Source organism: Nelumbo nucifera, chromosome 3 (genome assembly GCF_055504915.1).
Source record: "Nelumbo nucifera cultivar China Antique chromosome 3, China Antique-T2T, whole genome shotgun sequence".
Lineage (NCBI taxonomy): Eukaryota > Viridiplantae > Streptophyta > Magnoliopsida > Proteales > Nelumbonaceae > Nelumbo > Nelumbo nucifera.
The window spans coordinates 105,803,372-105,822,076 of record NC_142651.1 but is presented as its reverse complement, the minus strand read 5'-3'; the positions used below and the strand labels follow the sequence as shown (position 1 = coordinate 105,822,076).

At 36.9% G+C, this 18,705-nt stretch overlaps 2 protein-coding genes across 2 annotated transcripts; one reads left to right on the top strand and one right to left on the bottom strand.

The window, feature by feature from the left end:
• Nucleotides 1-162: 162 nt before the first annotated feature.
• LOC104598830 (protein disulfide-isomerase like 2-1-like) lies at nt 163-10,083 on the top strand. The gene is made up of 11 exons (XM_010261068.3): nt 163-413; nt 1,406-1,490; nt 3,212-3,309; nt 3,545-3,600; nt 3,727-3,844; nt 5,258-5,285; nt 5,412-5,503; nt 8,957-9,113; nt 9,196-9,320; nt 9,490-9,589; nt 9,735-10,083. Exons 1-11 carry the CDS (start codon nt 262-264, stop codon nt 9,822-9,824), a joined length of 1,101 nt encoding a protein of 366 aa, XP_010259370.1. The 5' UTR covers nt 163-261; the 3' UTR covers nt 9,825-10,083.
• Nucleotides 10,084-11,099: 1,016 nt separating this feature from the next.
• Nucleotides 11,100-17,315, bottom strand: LOC104598831 (pollen-specific LRR extensin-like protein). The gene is made up of 3 exons (XM_010261069.3): nt 16,967-17,315; nt 16,567-16,664; nt 11,100-12,141 (listed from the first exon to the last, which is right to left on the bottom strand). The coding sequence occupies exons 1-3, from the start codon at nt 17,084-17,086 to the stop codon at nt 11,448-11,450; spliced, it is 912 nt and encodes a 303-aa protein (XP_010259371.1). The 5' UTR covers nt 17,087-17,315; the 3' UTR covers nt 11,100-11,447.
• Nucleotides 17,316-18,705: the final 1,390 nt, after the last annotated feature.

The window sequence follows — 18,705 nt, the reverse complement described above, 5'->3', positions numbered from 1 at the left end:
GTGAAAGGAACCAAACAACCTCTAATTGGTCGATGCACTTTCGGTATCAAACCTTTCCGGCATTATACATTTTATAAAGATTATCACTGTATTGTACTAAATGACAAAAACATCCCAACTCAGATTTTATATTGACAAAACTACCCATTTCAGTTTACACTCGATTATAGCATATTGCAGAGCGGAAGTGTGGAACCATTAGACAAATTCTTCTCCGTCTTCTTCTTTTTTTTTTCCTGTTTTTTTAAACCAGAAAGGAATATGGCTACTTCTCAGATCTGGTTCACTTTCGGAACCATAGCTCTTCTTATCATATCTGTATTTGCAGATGATGTTACCGTTCTGACTGTAAAGAACTTCGAAAAGGAGGTCGGACAAGATCGTGGCGCTCTTGTTGAGTTCTACGCGCCCTGGTATTTCTTCTTCTTAGTTTTTTCGTGAATGTAATTCATTTCTTTATTTTCCATGAGTATCTCGGCCCATTCTGTGATATATGCCGATTTGGTCCTCTGATTATTGAAGAATTCGTAGTGATTTGTTGCAATATGGCAATTTTGATCATGTTCGATGGAGATCTTTAGGGGTTTCATTATAATACGTGGAGAATGCTACACGATCTACAGTCTAGTTAAAATTATTAGTTTTGAATTGAATAAGTGTATTCTTTTTTTTATATGCGTTTAAAATGCTTCGTGATTTGTCATTTTTATGGTTTTCGACGGAGCTATTTCATTATAAAACTTAACTTTTTTTTTTTGATAACTAAATTATAAAACTTGAGGAGTTCAAATATATACATTGTACAATTATAGGTGAAATTATAGTTCCTTTTCTCCTCCTCTAGTTCCTGCAGCATTGTACTTTCTTCTGTATAGAAATGTCAGTGTTCTTTAAAATCTGAACTTGTGCTTATTTTGTAGATCGTATTTTTACACACTCGGACGTTTTTTCGGTGTTTACCACTTCCGTTTCTTAAGTTAAGATTGAATAAGTAATGCTCTTGTGGATTAGTGCCAAGAAACTCTTGGGAAGTGGTGGAGACCAGCTCCTGCTCTACCTCCTAAAGAAGATACTTGGGTCTACCAAATCATGCTCCAGTTTCCACCAACTTTTCTGTGGGCAGCAAGCCGGCAACCTGCAATTCAGAGAGGGTTCTACTATCCACTTCTACTGCCTCAAAGAGCACTTTTAAACTCTAGCTGCATAAGTTTGATAGCTTAGACATTGTTAAGCATGCTCGGAAATGTAGAATGCCATTTGTTGAGTATTAAAAAAAATGGAAGAAAAAGCATGCAATTTGGTTGCCATATCTCAGCTTCTTGTCTTTGTCCTGCTGTTTTTCTTTTTTTTTTTTTTGTATCATCATTTTATGGGACAAGAATTTTGATGTTATTTCTCCTGACAGGTGTGGTCACTGTAAAAAGCTTGCTCCAGAGTATGAGAAGCTTGGTACTAGTTTTAAGAAGGCCAAGACTGTTCTGATTGGAAAGGTCAGATTTCTGCATTTGATATTTGAATTATTATATTTATACTTTTGTAACCATAGAGTTTTAGTACAAAAAGAATATTGTTCAGTTATAATGTTTTTCTCACTTCCAATAGTTCGGTTGTTTCTTTTTTCCTTTTACTATTCTAAATATTATTGTTATCAGTGTTTCAAAGCAATGAGGTGTGGTACAAGGTGTTTCCTATCCTAAGACATGAGGTGTAAACCAGAACATTGAGGATGGGTTCTTTTAATTAATTGTCATCATCTAAGCTTTGCCCCAACTATATGGGTTTTTAATTAATAATTAATTAAAATAAAATATAATAAACAGAAAAAAAAATAATCTCCAAAAAAAGAGAGAAATCAGGAAAAATTAAAAAGAAAGTCATATAGGCAATTTGTAGTAGCAAAATGTTGCATTCAAATATGGAACTGATAACCAAATCATGGATTCCATCCAAAAACTTTAATGACAGTAGTCTAGTTTTCAAGTTATAAATTGCAACTATTAAATCATATAAGCAAATAACAAAAGATAATATCATTCCTTTAAGGTTTATTAAAAGCATTAGAGACATCATCATCATCCGAGCCTTATCCCAAGTTCCAACTATATTGAGTCAGCTACATGAATCCTATTTCACCATTTCGTTCTATTTAATGCCAAATCCATTGTTAAATTATGAGCAGTCTACCCCTAGTCCTTCTAGCCTCTTCAACTTGCAATAGATTGCTTCTTCTTATGGGTGCTGTCAATGGTCTTCTATGCACATGACCAAACCATCCATACTACTTTATCTCATTTTATCACCTATTAGAGCTACTCCTGGGTTCCTTTGAATGACTTCATTTCTGACCCTATGCTTTCTAGTCTTTCCACATATCCATCTCATTCTTTTTTTTTTTTTTTTTTTTTGAGAAAGGCAAAGTATAGTATTATGTATTGATATCAAAAGTAAGGCCCTCTGTACAATGAGAAACTGTCCAAAAAATGGATTTTTTGGACATGTTTCTTGACTGCCCAACACCCTGCTCCATATAGCATACCTGGCCTTACAACTATTTTATAAAATTTTCCTTTTAATCAGTACACAATATTAGGAAAATGCAAAACATAAAATGAAGTATGAAAAAAATAAAGCACTGAAGTAATCAAAGCAATGAGGGATGAGAGGGACAGTCCTTTTCTCTCTCTCTCTCTCTCTTTTTTTTTTTTTTTGATAAAAACAGTCCTTTTCTCTGTTGATGAAGAAGAAGCCTTGTAGCCCATATCTGCATACCTGTAATAGTTGTTCCTCCATGTTTTTAAGGTCTCCAAGAAGAAGCTGCTTTCACTTTATTGTATTTTCCATATAAAAAATACTTGTTGGGACACCATGGTGCGATGCATCGCACATAATATGCAAAAGAAGCCAAAACCACATACAATGTGTATTCCCTTGTACATGCTGCCATACAAGAGGCATGTGCTCCATGCACGTCTACGCTTATTATATGCACCCTAGGGCATCTTGTTACCTCAGTTGCACAACTCCTATGCTTTTTAAAATATTGATTTATATATATATATATATATATATATTTTTTTTGAAGGAGGTCTTTCTTTATTGTTATCAATAGTTATTCTAAAATAGTATCATTTTCTGATATTGAGGCTCCTTATGCCCCCTTGTATGTTTTAACTTTTAACATCTGTTTGTTGATTCTTGAATCTTGGTGTAGGTTGACTGTGATGAACATAAGAGTCTATGCAGCAAATATGGGGTATCTGGATACCCTACAATACAGTGGTTTCCAAAAGGGTCCTTGGAACCCAAAAAGTGAGAGAACTGCTTTTACCTTCATATATATATATATACATATATATATGTATATATGTATATATATGTATATATGTATATTTATGTATGTATTTATGTATGTATTTATGTATGTATGTATGTATGTATATCCTATACTATAATTTTACTTTTAACAAAGTATCTTTTTATTTTCTGTTGCAAGTCTCCATTATCCCTTTGGGTTCACAGAAGTTGAAGTGTGTGATGTGTTTAGGTATGAAGGACCACGTACAGCAGAATCTCTTGCTGAGTTTGTGAATACTGAAGGAGGTAAGACACAGAAAATTATTATTATCTAATTATTGTCTTGGTGGCTAGATTTCATCAGGAGTATTACTTTCTTGTGTACTGGAAACTTTGATTGGTAGGTTCCATGCTTATCTGTGATTTGTGCAGGGACCAATGTCAAGATAACTACTGTACCATCCAATGTAGTGGTTCTAACACCAGATAATTTTAATGAGGTCGTCTTGGATGAAACTAAAGATGTTCTGGTTGAGTTCTATGCCCCATGGTAATCATGCCTGTTGAACAGTTTTAAACTGGTTGCCTTGAAGAATAGGGTTTGTCTTTTATTGCTTGCTTTTTAACATTTTCATGTTTTGGTGACCAAGACACTGAAACAATGTGGTTGTATGGGTGTGGTTTGTTTGTGCAAGCACCTTTATCATAGATACACCCTATAATTTAGAAATTATTTAATCAACATCAAATTCAAGGTTAATTCATCAAAATGTAGCAACAAGATAGGAGAGGCACGCCTAGGTTTAGCTATTCAGGCAAGGTGCACTTACAAAATTAAGTCTCACCTGTGGTCAAGGCACACCTTTTTAAAACACTGGCATTAACATACCCTGCTTATTTAGAGATTGCTTATTTAACAATTAGGGGTTTGTTCAGAGTTTCTTTTCACCATGCAAATGCATGCATTAAAAGACAATTACAAATTACACTCATGTTCTGAACTGATTTTTGGGCAAGTTCATCTTTATCATGGGACCCATTAAATGGTCGCAGGAGACCATTTTATTGATCCTGCATATGTTAGAGTTTTTTAGTTTTTCTTTTTTTTTGGAAAAATGACTCTGAATTAAGTAAATGTGTTGTACTTAAGGTTCAAAATATCACAATGTATCAGTGCATATCATTCAATACATCGAATTTTCAGTGTCACTGATATGTTGCTTTTTAAGAGTTAGCTAATTTCAATGGTTAAAGAATAAAAAATAAAATAGTTTCTATAGATAGCACCTCTTGATATGCTTTTTTTTTTGTATCAAGAGTTTTGCTACTTTGAACCTTGGTTATACTATCATTATCTCCATGCAAATAACATTTATCCATGTATCTAAAATAGTTGATCCAGGTTCTGGAATACTGCTGTGTCCTACATGTATTCCACATGGCTAACTACTTGCTGCAAACAGTGAAAATATTTCAAATCAACCATTTGAGATGCATGGTGAATGTTTATCATAAGTTATACTTGGCATTACTATTCCTTATATAATCATTTGACCAGGCAGGATTCAGATAGTGATGACGTGGAATAAAATATGGACACATTTTTTGCATATCACACAATTCAAATGGCCAAAACTCCCTTATTAAAAAAAAAAAAAAAACCAGCCTGAGGCTTCAAAGATAGACATGCTTGGACTTCTAAATTTCTAATATTTAAACATAAAGAATCTTCTAATTCTCTGTATTTGGTGTTGTGGTGGTTCAAAAACCAATACATATCATATGATACACACCAATAGGTTGCAATAGTGCGAACCTGAAGTGATGTCAATTCCTTTATCTTTTTTTCAGGGACATGGCTTTAGTTCCCAGTGGAAGTAACTCATTTTCTATTTGCAGATTATATTACATTATCCATCAATTTTTATATTTTATGAACTACGCTATCTTTTTTGCTTTGCAGGTGTGGCCACTGCAAACATCTTGCTCCTGTAAGTATAATACAAAAATAGAACTTCGGTAATCTTATTAGCACTTGATTAATTGACCATAAAACTTAAAAATGCTGTATGAAAACATACTTTGAACTCCGATTATTGTCTTCTCCTGTTTTGTAGACTTATGAAAAGGTTGCAACAGCATATAAACTTGAGGAAGATGTAGTAATTGCTAATCTGGATGCTGATAAATACAAAGATTTGGCTGAAAAGTAAGTCCTAGACATAGCCCATCTCTTTTGCGACTAGAAGAATGATGTCGATAATAATTTTCAGACAATCAGCAGAAGATTTAAGAATAAGCATTTTGAACTGATCTGGTTCCTTATTGCATTTGAAGAGGGTTTCATGGATGGATATTTAATCTAAAATAATGAAAATATTTCTGATCATGCTTGACCTTTATTTTTCTTTCCCATTGTAATGGGCGGAATGGTCACTGGAATGATGCCTAAATTTTCGGTTTCTTCAATTCAATACTAAAATGTGTTATTTAATGTTTGATTTGATAAAACAATTGAATGGTATAAAAATAATACTGAGGACAATGGCATTGTGGTGCCTATATTTAAGAGCAAAGGCGATATGCAAAGTTGTAATAGTTATTGTGGGATTAAACTCATGAACTACACTCTGAAGCTTTGGGAGAGAACAGTTGAGCAAATGTTATGACAAGAAATAGGTATGTCAAAGAACTAAGTTCGGTTTATGCCAAGGAGATCAACCATGGATGCTATTTTTCTTTCGAGACAATTGAAAGAAGGGTTTTTTTTATCAATAACAGAAAGCTTTATTAATGAATAATATTTGTGAAACTTTAATTACAGAAAAGGGGGCAATTGAAAGAAGGGTTTAAAGACAAGAAGAGAGATCTTTGTATGGTATTCATTGATCTAGAGAAAGCATACAATAGAGTCCCTAGAGAGATAATATGGTGTCTTGGAAACCTCCTAGGAGTGCCAAATAGGTATGTGAACCTAATTAGGGATATTATGTATGAGGGTGCAGCAACCAATGTTAAAACACCTGTGGGAGAGATATTAGATTTTATAGTTAGTGGCTCTTCACCTGTTCAGCACTTAGCCCTTATTTGATTGCACTGGTCATAGATAAATTGACTAAACATATTCAGGAGGAGGTCTAATGGTACTTATTATTTGCTGATGACATTGTTTTAATTGATGAAACTAATGAAGGATTAAATGCAAAATTAAGTTTATGGACAAATACCTTAGAACCTAGAGGCTTTAAAATATGGAGTAAAATAAAATATATGCAATGTAAGTTTAATAATAATAGGAGTGCAAATTAGGGTACACTTAGGATTGGAGACCAAGAAATAACTCAATGTCACCTTTTTTCTGGTACCTTGGTTCAATAATTCATAACAAGGGAAACATTGAGGAGGATGTTGCCCATAGAATTAGCAAAATGGGCAAAATATAGGGGTCCATCTGGAGTCTTATGTGATAGGTGAATACCACTTGAATTAAAAGAAAATTTCCATAAAACAATTATAAGGCCAGCAATGTTGTATGGAGCAAAGCGTTGGGCCTTCAAGAAATAACACGTACAAATAATGAGTGTGGTAGAAATGTGTATTCTGAGATGGATAAGTGGAAGAACTAGAAAGGATGGGGTTAAAAATGAAGTCATCCAAAGGAACCTGGGAGTAGCTTGAATAGGTGACAAAATGAGAAAAAATAGACTTAGATGGTATAGTCACATGCATAAAAGACCACCTACAGCATCTGTAAGAAGAAACAATTAGTTACAAGTTGAAGGGGACTAAGGGGCTAGAAGGACTAGGGACAGACCAAAAAGGACATGGGTTGAAGTAGCAAGCAATTATTTAAGTGATCATAATTTAACAATGGATAATGACATTAAACAGAACAAAATGGCGAAACAGGATTCATGTAGAAGGAATCAATGCTGATTAGTGATGACAGCTGTAATTTACCAGCATTATTTGGTAGCTTAGACTATTGCAATGGTGTACAATTTCAGAAATCATGCCTTGAATACTGTTAAATTTAGGATAAACAAAAGGCAACCAGTATGGCCACAAGTCCTATCATTATACCCCTTACTGGTTACTGCTGAAATTAAGGATTTCATCAAGTTGATGTGGCAGTTAAGGAGAAGCCTCAGTTTTCTTTCAATAGACATAAGATAATACAGCTTTTTCCTGGAATACTTTATGAAACCCATATTTGGTAGTCGCACTTTTGTTAAAAGGGGAAAAAAGAAAAAATGTGGGAAACAAAGAACTAACCTGTCTCGAGATGGTTACACATAAATATTCTTCTAGCTAATTATAAAGATAATAAGCAATTTTGCATAATTTCTATATAATATTTGTTCTATAAGTTGACCTTAATAACTATAAATATAACTTCTTGCACCAGTGAAATGATATAAGATGTATGCAGGAATTATTGTTTAAGCATAAAGCTTTTGCAATCATTTGTCTTGGTATGGTCAAGTTCTAGCCATGGTTAACCTCTAACATCCTGATTTCTTTTTGTTGGACCTTTCTAATCCAATAACATCCTGATTCTTTCCAAACTGAAGGCAAATCGAGGAATTGTTTTCTGGGTAAATGGTTCCAGGAAAAATAACAAAGATATTAGAGAGTTCTAAAGACTCCAGCACAAGTCTGATTCGTAGTTGTCAAGGCGACGCCTAGGTGACAAGGCGTCCTTGGAGGCTTGCCTCACCCAATTGCCAAGTAGTTTTGTGCACTATGTTATAAAATACTTTTATATTTTTAATTTTTTGACATTATAATTATAAAATAGACATTATTAAACTAGAATACTCATTTTATGTGTTTATGTACTAATTTATTTTTATTATTTTCTTATTTGTTAGGGCTTAATCAACACAAACATTGCTAACTGTTGTATTGAATCCATGGTTCAAAGTATCGATTGTGTATTGGAAGAGGTGTATCAGTACATGTAATGATACTCCCCCTATTTTTTTATTTATTTGGTTTTCAATTTCATTTTTAAATATATATATATATTATTTTAAAAAATGGGTTCTCGAAAACACCTGTAAACATGTGTATTGGGGCGCCAAAGATGCAAACAATACAATACACCCGATACGGGGTGTATCATATCGAAGTTTTGATCCTTGATTGAATCCTCAAAGATTTCAGAACCTGAACCAATAAGCAAGGGAAGAACTTAAAATTTTGTCTAATCAACACATTTACTTCTTACAGATCTTCTTCTTCCACCTTTTCTTTTCTTCTTTTCCTATAACAAAAGTAGGGGTTCAGCTCCTATATTTTTTTAATTTTCTTTCCTTTGTTCCTTTTCTTGTCATAAAATGTTGATTTTCTAAACTTAAAACATGAAATTTATACTTCTCTTATGAAAATTATGGATAGTTATTAAGGAAAGATGGTTATGGAACCTAGGGAACTACCACAGGATATATGGTTTTACTTAAAAAAATCCATTGCCTAGGCGACAAGGCACCCCCCTGTCGCCTAGCCTCACCTTGGCACCTTAAAAGGTATGGTCTGATTTCCATATTTAGATTTTTGCACTATCTGGTTAAGTAGTTATCAAAAGAGGTGCATCAGTAAATTTTGCAGTAGCCAGTACTGCCAAGGGGGTCCTGATACATCAATGCTATCTATGCAGATATGGTGTTAGTGGCTATCCTACATTGAAATTCTTCCCAAAAAGTAACAAAGCCGGTGAAGACTATGATGGTGGCCGAGAGTTGGATGATTTTGTGACTTTCATCAATGAAAAGTGTGGCACTAGTCGTGATGGAAAAGGACAACTAACATCCAAAGTTAGTAGTAGATTAACTCAAAGAATAACAAGTACATGATTGTTTCTTTTTTTGTGAACATGTGATAATTTGTTTGATATAGGCTGGTATAGTTCCAAGTTTGGATGCCTTGGTGAAGGAGTTTGTAAGTGCTGACAGTGATGAGAAGAAGAAAGTCTTTTCTCAGATGGAAGAGGAGGTTGAGAAGCTCAAGGGTTCACGTGCAAGGTAATCCTGTAATTCAAATCTCTTGCATCTGATGCTTAATATTTCATCATTTCAGTGAATATAGCTGATAACTGAGATTCCATAACGTTGTGGTTAAAGGAATTGCAATTTTGACTTTCAGTGGATGTAGATATTAAACAAGAACGTCATAATCTTCTTGCTTTTTCAGGTATGGTAAGATCTACTTGAAAGCTGCCAAGAACTGCATGGAGAAGAATCCAGATTATGCCAAGAACGAGGTGGAGCGACTACAACGCATGCTTGACAAGGTAAAGTGCTAATCTATGACATTACAGGTCAGGGGGAGGGGCATACATAATTACATATTGCTACCTTATAGTGTGAATAAAACCTGGTCTGAATTAACTTAATTGATCCTGATATTTATTCATTTTTGGCTTCTCTTTGGTGCAGTCAATTAGCCCAGCCAAGGTAGACGAGTTCACACTCAAGAAAAACATCCTATCTACGTTTGCTTCATCTTCCAGAGGAGTCGAACATTAATTGACATGTCTTAACTATCTCTGGGTATCCATTACCCCGTTTTCACCCTTGTTTCAAGCCTGGGGGAGTACTGTCCTGGTATCAACCTTGGGAATTTTCTTGTGATGCAGAATCCACATGCAGGTTTCACTTTCTAAAACAATTCAACGAAAGAAAAATCAGTCCGTGGGTTGCACTTTCAGCGTGTGAACATGTGTGAAATTGCTCATGCGACCCTCTAATTCTTTTTCTTTGACAATAATAGAACATGATCCCTCTCTCTTCTCTCTCTGTCACACACACACACACGTTATATTAATGGTGGACTCGATTTGAATGAAAATGAGGATACCTGTTCTCGTTATTCTTCTGATGATAGATGTGGAGTGATGTACAGGAAGGGTGTTCTGACAAAAACCAAGAATAACACCCTTCAAAAACCAAGAATAAACGTGTACATAACTCCAACTGGAATAAGAAGATACCTTGAAAACGGGAATATTTAAACTAATATTCCCGTTGGTCTACTCTAGTTAACCTTCAACGCAGCACCCATTGGTGGGTCCTGATCATCCTAACAAAGGAAATAGCGGCGTAAATGGCATCTGAAAATCGGAGTTTGCATTTTTTTATTCGATTCAATAAATGTCCAAACTAACAAAATAATTTTTTTTATTATTTAACAAATAAAATTCGAATAGTCGGATACTGAATCAAACTCAAATTTCGAATACTCCAATTGAATTTAAAATCAAGTCTTGCTTGATTGGATTCAAATTCAAATTCCAAGGAAAGGTGACGAGTTATAATAGACCCCAGACCTGAATAAGTTCCCTATGCCTAGACCCAAGTTTTTGCCTTGATCCGAAACATATACTTGAAGACGATCAAAAGAATTTTGTAAAGGGAACCTTCCAGCAGATGTGTAGTATTCCTGATCTCAAATGTAAAGTCGTGGGAAAAGCTTGTAATTTGGCACAAATCTATCAGACCCCCTTTCTATATGCAACCATTTGGGTGCTAGGATTTTCATTTTTCAAACCATAGTAAGCGTAAAACTCATCTACCAGTTTTTCGGTATGATTGACTTTGTTTGGGCAAGCGAGATTGTATGAATAATTTTCTACTATTATGCATTTTCTCTTGAGCACATCTTGCGGCCTTTCCTTTAAAAAAAAAAAATAATAATAATAATAAAACTTAAAGAGAGATTGAAATTTCACCGAGAGAAGGTGATCAAGAGAGATTCACCCTTCACCAGCACGGTTAACTTGAGGTAATAAATAATAGGAGTAAGTGTAATGAAAAAATTGAAGCAATGGTTCACATGTAGATGTAGATGTACAACACCAATTTGCTTCATCAGTGATCAGAATGCCACCCAGAAGGAGAAACTAACCCCCTAGAACAGAGGCACACTGGTTTCGAGAGTTGAGACTACCTTAGAATTAGCTAAATTTGGAAATTCTACTCGGAATAGAACCGCCCAGGGCAAGACGATGGTGGTTAGTCTGTTTCGTACAACTTAGACATTGAAAACAACATTCATTCAGTGGACAGATATGTCAAGCTCATCCATATTCATCACTAGTTCCCTACCATTCTGCAAAACAACGCTGAACGCTCGGGGTAAACATTGCTCCATTACTTGAAATGTTCACAAGCTTTAGCGTCCACACCTAGAGCAGATCTCCTAGATGACATCAAAGCCGCTCTTCCTATCCCATTTTCTCCTAGGACTTGGACATCCTCTTCAGATACCTCTCCTTTCACGTTCATGTTCAAAACTCTACAAGACTTTTCTCGGCCAATTTCAGGCTCTGATATGTCTATTGAAGAACACTCCTCAATGAATAGATTCGGAACCTCTCGTGGGTTCTGATATTCTCCCTCGTCGACAAAAGACTTCAAACATGAGAAGGGTCGCTCTTCACCTTCTATATTTTGCATGGGTTCTTGCCCTTGACTGAATGGCAACTCGTAGGCCGGTGGCCCTGGTGGCTGGGCTCTCATCTGCACAGACCTCAGGAGTGCAGCCCTCCTTAAGTCTGCTGAGTGGCATATATCACTGGGCGATGATGGAAACCGACCCTCAGAGTCTGAACCACGATTTCGAGGCTGAGAGCATGCAATTGTACTGAGAGCGCATCCAAGTGAGTATGAAGTGGTGGGCGTTGCAGGAGTGAAGGCACCGAGTGATCTTTGATATCTATGAGGAGACACTGGACTGGTCGGCAGGCTGTCAGGTTGGGACATATACGCGCTTAGGGGGGTGTCACAGTATCGGGACTCCTCCGAGTCTTCTGACATTGGTGAATATTGCAAAGAGATTTCATCCCTAAAATTACAAAAAGGAATACAAAGCAAAATAATCAGTTCTAAGTAGGATGAGCCCAAGTTATGGTCAATTTGATAAGACTATGAATGTAAACGAGCTAAAGCCAACTTGCGAGACATGCAAGAGTGGGCTGGGAATCTGGGTGGGTTCAGCATATACGTGCTTTTGTGTGCTATATTTATCTAATGCCTTGCCTATAATAAAGAAAATATCATATTGTGGTATTTGAATGGGGTCATTACCTGGTGAAATGGGTTCAAATCCTAAAGTGGCCACTTCATGCAAGAAAAATAATTAGGTCCGTATCCAGTCCACATCTCTGTATTTGGAGTGCAAGCCCCAATAAAATACAGACATGCCAGTGGTTAAATACAAGAGCCAGATTATTTGATATTTTGAATTTAAAATAATTGCTGGCATGTCAATGTTTAATTGGGGGTTACAAGGTAAGTATTGCGAGCAGAAGTGTTCTCCTGTATTTGATTTGGCTTCAATGTTATCAAAGTGTTTTGATAAAAAAATGACGAAGTGAGCTGACACCAAGGTTAGCAAAAACAAGCCTGAGCGGAGCTTGGCAAAGCTCAACCTAGCCGAGTTGTTTGAAACCATAAACAAATAACACATATGGGATCAGGATCAGGACCAGATTCCGTACATTTATTCAAGTAATATCTTTATGTTATTAGAATCAAAACCATTAGTGGAAAACTGGTCAGGTGACTGGTTCCATTTTTACCCCAAAACCATTATTTTGCCAAAAAACCATTGATTTGGTCAGCAAACTGCTGACCCGGGTGGTCGAACTGTTCAATGGTTTGGCCATTTTTTGTCAGAACGGGCCATCCATTTGGTTTGAATGGTCAGACCATTCAACCCAGGAACCAGACCCCTGACCGGTTCGTTGTCCAGTTTGGTTTTAAAAACCTTGGGAAGTCTTAGAGCGGCCACTTTGTGCAAATGGAAAACAAAGGACCAAAGCTTAGGTCCTGTCAAAGATGCTCATCCCAATAAAACTTGGACAGTACAAAATAGAGCTAATGGAAAAAGAAGCAAGACTATGTCTTCAATTAACAGAACAAAGCTCCACTTAACCTAAGTTGTTTACCACAAACAAATCTACATGATGCAAAGGAGAGATGAGGCAAAGTTGATGCAGGACTCACAACTCTGATCAAATTGATGTAGGAATAGAATAATTCAAGGATGAATCTAGGATGGCTAAGAGGAAGACTTTAGGACTTAAGTGAAGGGTTACAAGGGATAGAAATGTTCTAAGTCAAATTGGTGAGGGATGCAAATTCTGTTAGATGGTGGAAAGTAGAAAATAAAAAACAAAGGATAGAGAGAAATTTTAATGAAACTTTGTAAATATATTTACAATGGTTGATGATATGGGAAATTTTGAAAGCATTTCAAGATGGTTTTCCACAAAAAGAAGAAAATTTCCATTCAAAGAAATTTAGTAGGATGCAGAGCACAATAGGATAAAAAATAGCTAAAAAAAAGTACCTAGGTCCATTTCAATCTTGTAGAGAAGCTAAATGAACTCTCTTGATGATAATTTTGTGGGCTATGGCTAGCTACAATAACTTCTTGCAGAATTGGAGAGAAAACATAGGATCACTTAATGGGTGGCCTAGAATCATTCATGGTTCTTAGCATAAGTTATAAGAAATCAAATCAACTCAATTCATTCATTCCTCCATGTTTTTGCACATCGCGCATGTACATAGACACCATTGGAGTAGCAAATCTTACTAGAACTAAGAAAAACAAAAATTACAGAATTACTACCATCATAAGAAAACTCAATTAACTCCTAAGTCCTAAACTACTCAACCAACTAAACTTTCTTTTTGGCAGAATCCATTCATCATCATCATCATCCAAGCCTTATCCCAACTATATGAGGTTGGCTACATGAATCCTATTTCGCTAGTCTGTTCTGTTTGGCTTCTTTATCCGATCCCATCCAGAAAGGATGTAGGAACCCTTGCCTATTTAACACCACAACTGGGCATTGTTGTGGCGGGTCACTTATGACTTATGAGGACCATCATTCAAAGGATTATTACAAATGTCTTCCAAAATAATAGAAATTCAATCAGGCTTATTCCCAAACCAGGTATGGCTTAGCTGCAAATTCAACAGCTAATCTGGCCAACCTATGAGACACGCTATTATTTTTACCTTTAGTGTAAACTTCACTAATGTTGAGGAAAGTTGAAAGCCAAACCGTGCAACATAGCCAACTAGACTAAGACTAGACACATCAAGCTCTTAGGCTGGAAACCCAACACCCCCCCCCCCCCCCCCCACACACACAACGCATGGAAAATGACCAACCTAGCAGCTAGCCCAACTATCTAAAGATACAAAAGTAAATAAATATTCAGAAAATTCCAAAACTGACCACGTGATTGCTGTATTACAGTCATCGAAAAATTTGTAGATGCCGCTCCTAGCCTCCACCCACTAAGGCAACACCAGATAAAGGATTACCATTTCATGATTCATTCCTACTTACTTCAATCATACTTGGCTGTAATAACTGGTTTCCATGTGATTTATTGTCCCTTTGTAAACCTGCATAACCATCTCTTAAAAGAGCTCCCTTCATTGATCTCACCGCATGAATATGAAAAACCTCCCTTTGGTTTATCACCTTGTTATTATCTACAAAATGGAACTTAATATTGTCATGGATAAAAATAAGACTGGACCATTACATTCAACCTAGGTGAAGGCATGAAGCACATGTGTAGTAGCAATCTCATGTGAGGTTAACCTTCCCAGTAGCTAAGACCAAAACCTGACACACCCAAATTTGTTTAGTTTTTTCAATTGAATATGGAGTCTAAGGTTGTAGACTTTGGTGACCTTGAACAGCACTACTTGGAACATGGATAGACCAATACAACACAGGGTTTTTGAAGTTTATAGCTTTAGTATGATAGAATACACCCCTCTAATGCTCATAAAAATAAAGTAGAGTATTGATTATATTGATACACATCGATACCCACTTGTTGGTATCGGGGTGCATCAATATATTATTGATCCTTGTCTTCCCCAAGAAACTCAGATTCCAAATGCAACTTATAAATAATGCAGAAAGAACTACTTGGAGCGGAAAGAATGCTTATCCATTAAAACTCTTTAAAGAAAGTACTCCTCAAAAAGATAAGTACTCTTTATCAAGCACCAAGTTATAAGCTACAGCCAAGTTGTGGTGTGATGGGGTCATGCCATGGAAGACTTCAGTGGGTAGCAAGCTGCACTAGTTTTCCATTTCAGTGATGTTAAATTGTGTTTGATCAGAAATGACGATGCATCAGAGACAACTACAACCAATGAAAACACAATCAAAGAACAATTTGGCAAAGTAAAATGTAGTCATGGGTTCTGAAACCATGGGCTCAACCTGAGCTAGTTCACAGAAATAGTACAATAGCCTAACCACGAGATCAACCTAACAGAGACACCACTAATACCTCCACAAGATAACAGAAACAGCACCTCAAGATGTTCCTGCATTCTCTCTTTTTCTTTTGATTTTATCAGTGTTGCATTCTCTAAATTTCAGCTTCATGAAACCACTCTAATTGCAAGGGCCTTCATATCATAGTTTAAGGTGTCCTCATATTTTCTAATATATCCACAACATATTTCCATTTCCATGGGTACCAAGACAAAATATTTCTGGTATTGACATATCCCCCAGTAAAAATTACCAGCGCAATGTGGAGCATACAAGAAGGTATTATAACATAATTTGGCAATGGTATTATGGACATGGAATGGCAGTTAAACCATCTGCCTAATAGACATGATTACACTTTGTCCCAGCTCAAAATTCTTTTTGAACATGAAGATAAAACTTAGTTTTTGCTTTAGTAATAGATTATTTTGTTGATCAACTACTTGCACTTTCTATGGGTTTAAAATTTGATTGAATTCATTCCATTATGTAGTTTTGACTCTTAAAGTTAACAAGACAACTTCACAGCATTTTATTTTGTCTATTAACCTCTGTTTCTTAGCTTCATTTGATGGTTTGGAACAAGATAATAATTTAAAATGGTGAACCTATGGTTCTTTTGTCATCTCATAAAATATCATTTCATATTTTCACAATGTTTCCCCATGTCTATATTTTGGAGAGAGGCCAAACAACTAGCCGATTCTTTAGCTTTGATAGGAAGCAAAAGGTATACCAAAGATTGTAAATGTTCTTTCTTGAGTAGATTCTGAAGCACCATTGCTTCCTCTAAAATTTACAGAAAAAATAACAGCCATCAACTGTTTGAATACAAGTCCAAAATCCAGATTTTAGATTACCAAGAGAACTAATTCCAATATCTCATAAAAATCAAATAGAGACAACAAAAGAGGAGAAAGGAAGTACAAAGAAAACAGAATTACCTAGGATAACACATGCTCTCAGACCTGGCTGGAGATTCCATCAGACTTTCAGGTAGGGAGTCCCCAACCGTCAATCCATTCAAACTTGATGCCATTATCTACAAAAAAAAAAAAACACTAAAACCCATCACCCAGAAAATAACTAAATAAACAAAATGGAAGCAAAATACGAACAAATAATAAGGAAGCAAGCCACATTCAAGAAAATAGGTACGAAAAAAAACCAATAAAATCCATTGTTTGGAGAGGGGTGTGAAGCAAAACAATAAGTTATGAAGAAACAAAATACAAAAAAAAAAAAAAAAAACTATAAATCATCACCTCAAATAGGTTAAATTTATAGGATCGAAAAAAAAATCCGTCAGAGTATAAACTAGCGATGAGAAAAGGAAAGACAAACCTCGCTAAGGTAACGTTTATGGGAGTGGAAATTATCCAGATAAACTTCATCGTCGGGATCTCTGCTTCGTTTCCCACTTGGAGATGAGCTCGACTCCGGACCCATTTCTCCTGCTTTCATCAGAACAACAATGTGGGTTTTGACAGACAAATTTAAGAAAAGAGGGAAATTCTTATATGAAATTTTCTTGCACAAAGAAACGTTTTTTTGTTCCTTTTGTTTTTGTTTTTCATCAATGAAAAAAAAAATTAAAAAAAAAAGAGGGAAGAGAAAAGAAACATCAGCACAGTCTGCAGCACATGAAATTCTAGATGAAAATGGAGAAAGAGGAGTGATTTGGCGATATCCACTGTCCATTAGTAAAAAGACAAAAGCATCCCTAAATTTTTCTATTTATCCTTTCAAAGATAGGGATGACGCATGTCTTTTCACATGGATGTGACTCCATTACACAGTATGGAGATATGGTATCAGCATCCTAGGTTGAGTTGGAATATATATTTCTTGTTTGCTGTTAGTGGATCCCGCCTAACAGGTGGCGGCCGATGAGTGCCGTTTGATGCAGGCATGTAGCAGAGTGGTCGAAGAGAAGGTCAATGATCATATTTTGTATTTAATATGTTTATCATGTAATGAAGTGTGATTTGGCTCCACGTAGCGAGAAGGGAACACGTGCACACAACCTGACCAAGAGATGGCAGCTCAGCCTGATATGCCTAGTTCGCAATAGTTGAGCTCGAGTATTCAATCACCTTGGTGTCACAGGGGTAGTTCTACAGTGGAAGAAACCCGTGCAGCGTCTAGGCCAAGGCAGGTCAGGACAAGCCTTTGTGTGCTGCAAGGCTACGAGTTGGCCGATGAGATAGCTCCACCAAGGTCAGTAGCACTGGATCATGACCTCAAGTCGCATGGTCGGGGCACTCGCCTGGCTCTGGCCGGTCCACGGGAGGCGCCACTTACGTGCTAAAGGGGGACGACCATAATGCAAGGCGACTGTGCGCCGAAGAGGTGACTGGGCACCGATGTGAGGGGTCTCCTGTATGCCGATGATGATGGGCACCTGTGTGCCATGTTGAGAGGCAACCACTTGGGCTGGAACACACCCGTGTGCTAGAGGCAACGGGGTAGCTCACTCAGTTTGGGCAAGGGGCTGGTGAGGTGAAGGGTCATGCTTGAGCCAGGCCCGCATGCCAAGCCTCCCTTGAGTGTCGGCAACGCAGTGCCGGTCCATGCACTGTCCCCATGAGCATGTGTGCGCCCATGAAGAACCCTGGTAGCCATGCTAGCCATTAACCAGGGCCGCCCTGCAAGGGATGATGGTCTAGGAGTGCCAAGGTTAGGCACCCAAGGAAGTCGACCACCCCTCCTCAAAGAGTACGTTAAGCTTTTGGTGGTCTGCCTGAAGATAACATCAATTCTCCCAAAAATCTTACAGGCAAAAATGACGGTGATGTCCCTTAATGTAAGCCTGCCAAGCGTAGGCAAGGCTAAGCCAGTGTCAGATCGTAACATTGGTGCAGGGCCACCTCGGCATAAGGCTCACCTCGGCATCGAAGCACTTCGGCATTCAATCCAGTTCGGAACTAAGGAGCCGAAGTACCAATTCGGGATCAACAACTCGAATCGCCACGTAACTAATTCCCGCGTAACCAACTCCAGAGGTCTCTCCAACGGAACCCAAATCCCTCGAGATCATGATGAGCTAACAAATTACGATGAGGGCTCATCCCGACTCCGCC